The sequence below is a fragment of the Uranotaenia lowii genome, chromosome 2, assembly GCF_029784155.1.
Source record: "Uranotaenia lowii strain MFRU-FL chromosome 2, ASM2978415v1, whole genome shotgun sequence".
Taxonomy (NCBI): domain Eukaryota; kingdom Metazoa; phylum Arthropoda; class Insecta; order Diptera; family Culicidae; genus Uranotaenia; species Uranotaenia lowii.
This window is the reverse complement of record NC_073692.1, coordinates 239,678,112-239,686,667: the sequence shown is the minus strand read 5'-3', so window position 1 is coordinate 239,686,667 and position 8,556 is coordinate 239,678,112. Positions and strand designations below refer to the sequence as shown.

Sequence of the window (8,556 nt, the reverse complement as noted above, 5' to 3'; positions counted from 1 at the left end):
TGTGAGTGTGCTAAAAACAAAGAAAATTGCTATATGAAAATATATGCAGATTAGAAACTAGAGGTTTCTCTATCGAGTTCTGAATTATAATTGGACACAAAGAATATCATTTGACTATCTATGCATGGTTTTCTCTCCATTTCATGTAACGGGTTCGACGCAGGATTGAGCCATAAATGTACTAGTCACTCTCATGTAACACGTTGAAAGATCTCGTTGTGTATCAAACTCAATCATGCCTTCAAAATTCGAAAAGAAATATCTTTTAAAAAAAATCCACAGCACACGCAGATTCGAAGAATATGTTGAAACGTCAAGAACGGGAATCTATCGTAAACATAAGTTAATATTCACATATCTCAAAAAATGGTTGGTTCCATAAAATGGAACTGTTGTAGGTTCCAATCTGCTCAATTCAATATTGTGAAAATAAACCTGTCTTTGATCTGGCAGACAATTGCGATCGACAAGTGGTGTGAATAAACTGTTTCCATTCCCTGCATCACGATCATGAATGGTACAAGAAACCGGGTATTCGAAAACTGGTACCTACATAAGTGCCTATTTACTCTCTCTCTAGTTAATGAGCGAACGCATGTGTGCCAGGTACCTAGCTACCTGGTTTGTCCGCATGAACCATTGAACTCGTTCACATGATCGGCCATTGTCCGGGTATCAGACACAGGTAAAGGGACATAGTTCGATTGGTTGATAATCTTTATTATTTTATGATTTAACGATCTGATTTTGTTAAATTTTAACATCTTATATGTATGTAGTTTAGAAGCTGCTTGGTTTTATTTATTTTCAATCAACAATGCAAATCTGTCCAATGGAGAAAGTTGGGTACCACGTCCGTTTGTCTGTGTTTGGAGCACTTGATATAGGTTGCAGCAGCCTTCATCGATGGGATTGTAACGGGGAGCAGTGGCATCGAGAACTCAGCTGTCATCCGATGAAATACGGCTCGGGAGCCGGGAGAAATTGCCACCTGACGGTACGGAGAAGTAAGATTGCGCGCCGGGCCGTTTCTTGCTCTGACGAAGAAGTGATGCAACCTTGGTGCAGTTTTTACTGGTGCTTCCGATCGGGTTGATGCGTTTTGATTTGAAGGTTGAGTTTTTTTTTAAATAGATCCTTCTATCAGTGGTTTATTAGTTTTGTGAAGTGATTCCTCGAAACTGTGTTTTCTCTAGGTTGATTTATTGTTAACACCGTCTTCAAAACAGTGTTCAGAAAGTGATTGATTTGGGCATCAATAGAATTTTGAACGGTGTGTCAAAAAGGTTTCCAAGAGGCCATCAATTGATATTCAAATAGCCCCAGTCGAGACATCAAACGAGCGATTTCGGTTTATGAAATGTTCGCATTTGAAGGCACTACCAGTGTTGGGAGCAACGACGTTAATGAGTTGCAACTTTTTCAAAGTGCTTCTGTTAGGAACGCGGCCGGCTCAGTAGGCGAGACAGCTACCTCCTACACATTCGGGTGAGTTTGGATGCCAAGATCAGAGTAGGTTTTGGCTAGCTTTTGATATGTAAATCGTGGTATCAACTTTTAAACAGGCAGCATAAAGTAAGCTTAGACTTGAATACCATTGAAAAATGTTTCCAATTTCTAAAGGACAAGCAATATTTGATCTTCAGAATTTGATGAAGTACATATCCAGAACATGAGCAATAGCATACCCCGGAGGAAAGTTTAATCAAGGCTATTTAAGCAATTGTCTTTTAATGAGTATTATAGATTTTATTTTTTTTAATACAATTGTTGATAACCACAAATTTGTGTTGTAATTTAATTTTTAAGCTATATAAACAATTGCAGCTATGCAATGTTTTCTTCAATACAAGTTTAAACGGTTAAAGTTATTAGAGTAGAATTGTGCCAATCCATCGGCACGCGGTTTTACTGGCTGTGAAAATTTCACTTACATTAATACTTCATGATTTTACAAGCTAACCCGGTAAACTTCGTTTTACCATTTGCATAATAAATAGTTGGAATCTACACGTCTTAAACTTCTTCGTGCTCGTGAATCAATTTTCATGGAAATCGTCATAAAATTGTTCGAGTTGTGTCCCATTTCAAATTGATTTAGTATAGGAGCCCCCTTCCATAAAAAGTGAGATTTTTGAAAGTATTATACAAACCATCTCTGACCCGAAAAACCCTCGGATACCAAATTTCACTTCATTCCAACCGTCCATTTATACGTGATGGTGTTACAATCACAGAGAACAGAAGTTTAATTATGAGTTCATATATACGATTACGCCTTTTCGAAAAATTTACACTTGAAAATTTGATTTGTAACTTTTGAACGGCGCAATAGGTGCCACTGTTTAAAGTCAATTTTCGACATATTTTTTGGATGTTTATGCAAATCAATCAGGATTTATGCAACAGCAGTACGCAGCCTCTTGGCTTATCTTTAGTTCATATCGAAAAACATCGTTTAAATATCATCTCAACCGAAGATTACCATCTGTTAAGTGGATTTAACTATTGTATTACAGATTTATTCGATTTTCTCATAGTTTAACTATAGATTCGATTATATTTGAGAAGTTTTCATGAAAATCAGGACAATTCAGGACATTTTGAAGACCAATTTTCAGAAATCAGGACAACTCGAGAGTTTTTGAAAAATCAGGACGGTCCCTCGAAAATCAGGACAAATCCTGATAAATCAGGACACTTGGCACCTCTGCTCGGGATTCTAGCTGTTCAACGTATGCCCTTTTCACCTCTGGATTCTCCAACCGGCGGACGTCGTATCGACATCCGACTTTCTCCTCGCGCCGTTGGACACGCGCAACTCTCAGTCGTATCTCGCCAAGGACGAGGTGATGGTCAGATGCTATGTCTGCGCTTCGTTTGTTGCGGACATCAAGAAGGCTCTGTCACCCTTCGGAATTTTAAGTTCAGTTGACTGTAAAACTGCTCTTTCTCCTGCAAATCGGCAACGTCAGTTGGCGCATCACACTGAACCATTGTAAGGTTTCTAACCCGTGTTCTAAATCTGGCTACGATTATTCTTTCGTTTATCGGTTCCCATCTAATAAGGGCCGCGTAGGCCTGCGGGCTTAACAGGAAACCAACTCCATGTTCTCCTCGTATGCCAAAGTAAAGCAGGACTTGCCCGGACTGTGTCTTGTGTTCTCCAGTGTTAGGCCAACGGACTTCGCTCAGTCCTAGAATTTAAAGCTTGAGTCGGCTAGCTTCTCTACCAAGTTCAGTGAGCTTGCCATGTTAGGCAAGGGTAAAAACGTTCCAAGTTCCAATTCGTGTCCGTCTTTTCATGCTAAAAGTCGTTTGTTGTTGTACGCCACCCTTAATCTGGGGAACAGACGCGTGCGGCCACCTCCTCAGTCTGCATGCGACCAAAGCATCCACCGGGGTTGGGTACCCGATCTCCGCTTAGGTTACTCGCATCCCAGCCGGCACCGCGGGGAGGTAGAGATATGAGTTGTGAATAAGAGGTGATATGACCACTATGGGGTCTCGTGTTGCACATTATCCACCATTTACCAGCCATTATTTGTGATATCATAAATTGCAGTGATTTTTGGTTTTGTCCGAATCAAATTTTACATTTTTTCTGTCAAAAATGTCAAAAAGGGTGCTGCGTAAGTTTGGTGCCAAGTTGTTTTAGTAATTCATGTGTTTTGGCAATTGATCAAATTGTTTGTAACTAGTTGGAATGCACTAATAAAAATAAAGTTGTTATTGTGCGGTAACAAGCATTTCGTCCGTATGTTATTATTAACAGTCGAACAAACCCTTTATTCAAATTTCAAAGAAAACGATAACAAATAACCAACCTATCCTGTTTTTCTCAAACTCTGTTCCCATTTCTAAAAAAATTATAATGACCAAATGTTTACACATCTTTTAACAGAACTTTAAAATCGCCTTAAGCTTGTATGTACTAAATGGAGTATGCATTTTGATTCGTCTCTAAGAATTCTCTTGTGTGCTCTATTAGTTTTTTTGTGGAATTAGTTTTACGAAATTGAATAATCCGGAGCATCTGCACAATTTGCGTGGGCTTGATCTCGCTAGTTTCTATTTTCTTTTGGTTTCTACGTTTTATGCATCAATTATCTGATTAGAGTTTTTTTCCCTCTCAATTTTACATGCAACAACCTGTCCATCGGCATCGGAATAACTTTGTTAATCGGCGCTGGTAAAAAACGGTCCCAAACGAAATGCGGAACCCCCAAACACATGTCCCTGTCGATGGGATTCTCGACCTGTGGCTGGTTCGGCCAATTTATGGCTTTGGGCGATTGTGCGGTGCGTGGGATGCCCCTTGATCCGATGTTTTGGCAAATGGGAACCATTTTATCGTTCCCTGCCTTCCTTTCTTCCTCAAACGACGGATGATGTTTGGCGTGCCGGTTTGCCTACAGAGTCAACAGTAAAAACAACAATCTGATCGTCAGTCAATCGGTACCAAATTTGGCAGCCACGAAACAAGATTATGGAAAGGTTAGTTCGTTTTGTATATTTTTCTTCCATTTATTTCAATTTCTAGCAAAAAATAAACGACCGTTTGGCTTCCCAGTTTCTAAGGTAGGTATTTATTATTCGTTGGACCTATTATATCGTGCGTTTCAGTAATGAAGACAATCTGAAGTCTACGATTAAGTCCGGCTTGGTGGGTGTAATTGATGAAGTGTATTTGAAGTGATGAGAGATTTTCAGCGTCGTTAATTTTGAAGATTTATGTTTAATGCTGGTCATTTGTTTGAATTTTGAATTCCTGTGAAACATAAAACCTTAACTATTGACATGGCTCTGGATAGTCATCTAACATTTTCAATTCTATTTTTCAATATTTTTAAAACAATTTTGTTCCACTTTAGCAAAGTCTAAGCAACATTCCGTTCCACCATCTGTCATGTACACAGAGCATCAGAAATCTGGTTCCTGTCATGCGATACCGGCACATCCTCTTTCTCAATCTTGTCAGTAATGACAACGAATAAAAAAAAAGCATGATCAACCCTTGCCTTCGCCACATGTTCTCTCGTAGTCAGGTCAAAACAATTCCAAACATTTTTCAGAGAAAATATCCCACGCCGCAACCGCAAATTCTTGAACGCCAAGAGGAAGTCACAGCCTGCTGCTCCTTGACAATTTCTGGTTGCGCCTTCTGCGTGCATATTCACATGATGATGTGTTGTATCCCATCAAGTTGACATGTGCAAAGCCGACTTCGGTTGTATAAAAAAGTCTTTATAAATGCATATTAAAATCACCACTGTCTTGGGTAAAAAACAAAGCACTCTGGCTGGTCGGATGGAAATGAAGGAAAATAAAGAGAAAAAAAATGACAATAAAAACCGAGAAGGTGACCGCAAAGTTGCTCACATTCTGCGCTGACTTAGCGACTTCTTGAGGTGGTTAATTTTTATTTTACTACCCCGCTTTTCGAAATGGTTCGGTCCCATTCTGGATTGTTTTTGTTTACATTGTTGTACCTACTCACTAAATTCGGTGCTAAGCTGCTGCTGCTTTACTTGCTCTAAAATTTGTAGTTTGGTTTAGTTTGTTTTGGATTCATTTGCTTGAGACACGGAATAGTTCCACCTTACGATAGTCAAATGTGAAATAGGTTCCATAAATTTCAACTTGTGCGTCGAGCTGCTGACAATAGAAATTCCTATCTAATTATTTCCCACGAACACTGTCACGTGTGGGGTGAGACGAATTTTTGTGTAGGATTACCTTTGTTACCTTTTACGGGTTCAACTATCAACGGGGTCCGATCTGGCTTGGACAGTTTTATATTTATTTTGTATAATTTGAATGATCGTTCCGAAATGTGTGACAGCAATGACAAGATTACCGGCAGCAGTTTCTGCGAGATGTTTGCACCTACTCAATCCATCGTCACTAGTGTTATATTTGTGTGGACATTAATTGTCAGGATGATTAGGAATCAAGTTGATTTTTTTTAAACTGTGAGATTTATGAAAGGTTTTTGATTTTGATATTTTAATAACGTCAACGTGTTGAATAGCTATATGAACAAATTTAATAGAGTTTATGACGAAAAGAATTATCTTTATCTTAGTTGAGATTAATTATCATTATAAAAACTTTTTGAACGCCAATGTTTCTATCATAATATTTACTGATTAAATTTAAGCTTGAATGCAATGAAGCAATGAATTTGATTGCAAGCAGCTCAATTTCCCTACACATTTGCATGTGTTTCTCTAAAATTATTAATCATATTATTTCAGTGTGCATTTTGCATAGTTTTATATTTAAATTTATTGAAAAAATATCGGAGTGCATCTACGATCATTAAACACGATTTATGAGAAATGCATATTTGTTCTGTCAGTAGACGGTGTAAATTTTAGTTACAAATGATATTTTTGCAATTGTTTTAAATCTTGTAATTGTTGTAATTTTTATATTCAAATGTATTTCAAATATTGTAATTTTTGCTATTTTTATAATTTTTTTATTGCTTGTAATTTTCGTCAACCTTGTAAATTTTGAAATATTTGTAGTTTTTCATGATTTTTTAAATTTTTTTCAAATTTTTGTCATTTTTGGAATTTTATCTTATTTTTGTAATTTTTAGTATTTTTTGTAATTTTTTATATTTTTGTAATTTTTGTAATTTTTTCATTTTTTGTAATTTTTCTTATTTTTGTAATTTTTGTAATTTTTTTGATTTTTGTAATTTTTGTAATTTGTATTTTTTGTAATTTTTGCAATTTTTGCATTTTTTGAAATTTTTGTAATTTTTGTAATTTTTGTAATTTTTGTAATTTTTGTAATTTTCGTAATTTTTGTAATTTTTGTAATTTTTGTAATTTTTGTAATTTTTGTAACTTTTGTAATTTTTGTAATTTTTGTAATTTTTGTAATTTTTGTAATTTTTGTAATTTTTGTAATTTTTGTAATTTTTGTAATTTTTGTAATTTTTTTAATTTTTGTAATTTTTACAATTTTTGTTATTTTTGTAATTTTTGTAATTTTTGTATGTTTTGTAATTTTTGTAATTTTTGTAATTTTTGTAATTTTTGTAATATTTGTTATTTTTGTAATTTTTGTAATTTTTGTAATTTTTGTAATTTTTGTATTTTTTGTAATTTTTGTAATTTTTGTAATTTTTGTAATTTTTGTAATTTTTGTAATTTTTGTAATTTTTGTAATTTTTGTAATTTTTGTTATTTTTGTAATTTTTGTAATTTTTGTAATTTTTGTAATTTTTGTCATTTTTGTAATTTTTGTAATTTTGTAATTTTTGTAATTTTTGTAATTTTTGTAATTTTTGTAATTTTTGTAATTTTTGTAATTTTTGTAATTTTTGTAATTTTTGTAATTTTTGTAATTTTTGTAATTTTTGTAATGTTTTTAATTTTTGTAATTTTTGTAATTTTTGTAATTTTGTAATTTTTGTAATTTTTGTAATTTTTTCATTTTTTGTAATTTTTCTTATTTTTGTAATTTTTGTAATTTTTTTGATTTTTGTAATTTTTGTAATTTGTATTTTTTGTAATTTTTGCAATTTTTGCATTTTTTGAAATTTTTGTAATTTTTGTAATTTTTGTAATTTTTGTAATTTTCGTAATTTTTGTAATTTTTGTAATTTTTGTAATTTTTGTAATTTTTGTAACTTTTGTAATTTTTGTAATTTTTGTAATTTTTGTAATTTTTGTAATTTTTGTAATTTTTGTAATTTTTGTAATTTTTGTAATTTTTGTAATTTTTGTAATTTTTTTAATTTTTGTAATTTTTACAATTTTTGTTATTTTTGTAATTTTTGTAATTTTTGTATGTTTTGTAATTTTTGTAATTTTTGTAATTTTTGTAATTTTTGTAATATTTGTTATTTTTGTAATTTTTGTAATTTTTGTAATTTTTGTAATTTTTGTATTTTTTGTAATTTTTGTAATTTTTGTAATTTTTGTAATTTTTGTAATTTTTGTAATTTTTGTAATTTTTGTTATTTTTGTAATTTTTGTAATTTTTGTAATTTTTGTAATTTTTGTCATTTTTGTAATTTTTGTAATTTTGTAATTTTTGTAATTTTTGTAATTTTTGTAATTTTTGTAATTTTTGTAATTTTTGTAATTTTTGTAATTTTTGTCATTTTTGTAATTTTTGTAATGTTTTTAATTTTTGTAATTTTTGTAATTTTTGTAATTTTGTAATTTTTGTAATTTTTGTAATTTTTGTAATTTTTGTAATTTTTGTAATTTTTGTAATTTTTGTAATTTTTGTAATTTTTGTAATTTTTGTAATTTTTGTAATTTTTGTAATTTTTGTAATTTTTGTAGTTTTTGTAACTTTTATAATTTTTGTAATTTTTGTAATTTTTGTAATTTTTGTAATTTTTGTAATTTTTGTAATTTTTGTAATTTTTGTAATTTTTGTAATTTTTGTAATTTTTGTAATTTTTGTAATTTTTGTAATTTTTGTAATTTTTGTAATATTTGTAATTTTTGGAATTTCTGTAATTTTTGTAATTTTTGTAATTTTTGTAATTTTTCTAATTTTTGTTATTTTTGTAATTTTTGT

The 8,556-nt window shown here is 31.8% G+C and overlaps 1 protein-coding gene across 1 annotated transcript in view; it reads left to right on the top strand.

Annotated features, from left to right (window-relative positions):
- The first annotated feature begins 1,177 nt into the window (after positions 1 to 1,177).
- The window catches only part of LOC129749167 (TNF receptor-associated factor 4), a 270,948-nt gene continuing 263,569 nt past the window's right edge, over positions 1,178 to 8,556 (top strand). The window contains exons 1-2 of the mRNA XM_055744082.1: positions 1,178 to 1,488; positions 4,419 to 4,497. Coding sequence (XP_055600057.1) covers positions 1,361 to 1,488; positions 4,419 to 4,497 — 207 coding nt within the window. The 5' untranslated portion in view covers positions 1,178 to 1,360. The remainder of the gene's footprint in view (positions 1,489 to 4,418; positions 4,498 to 8,556) is intronic.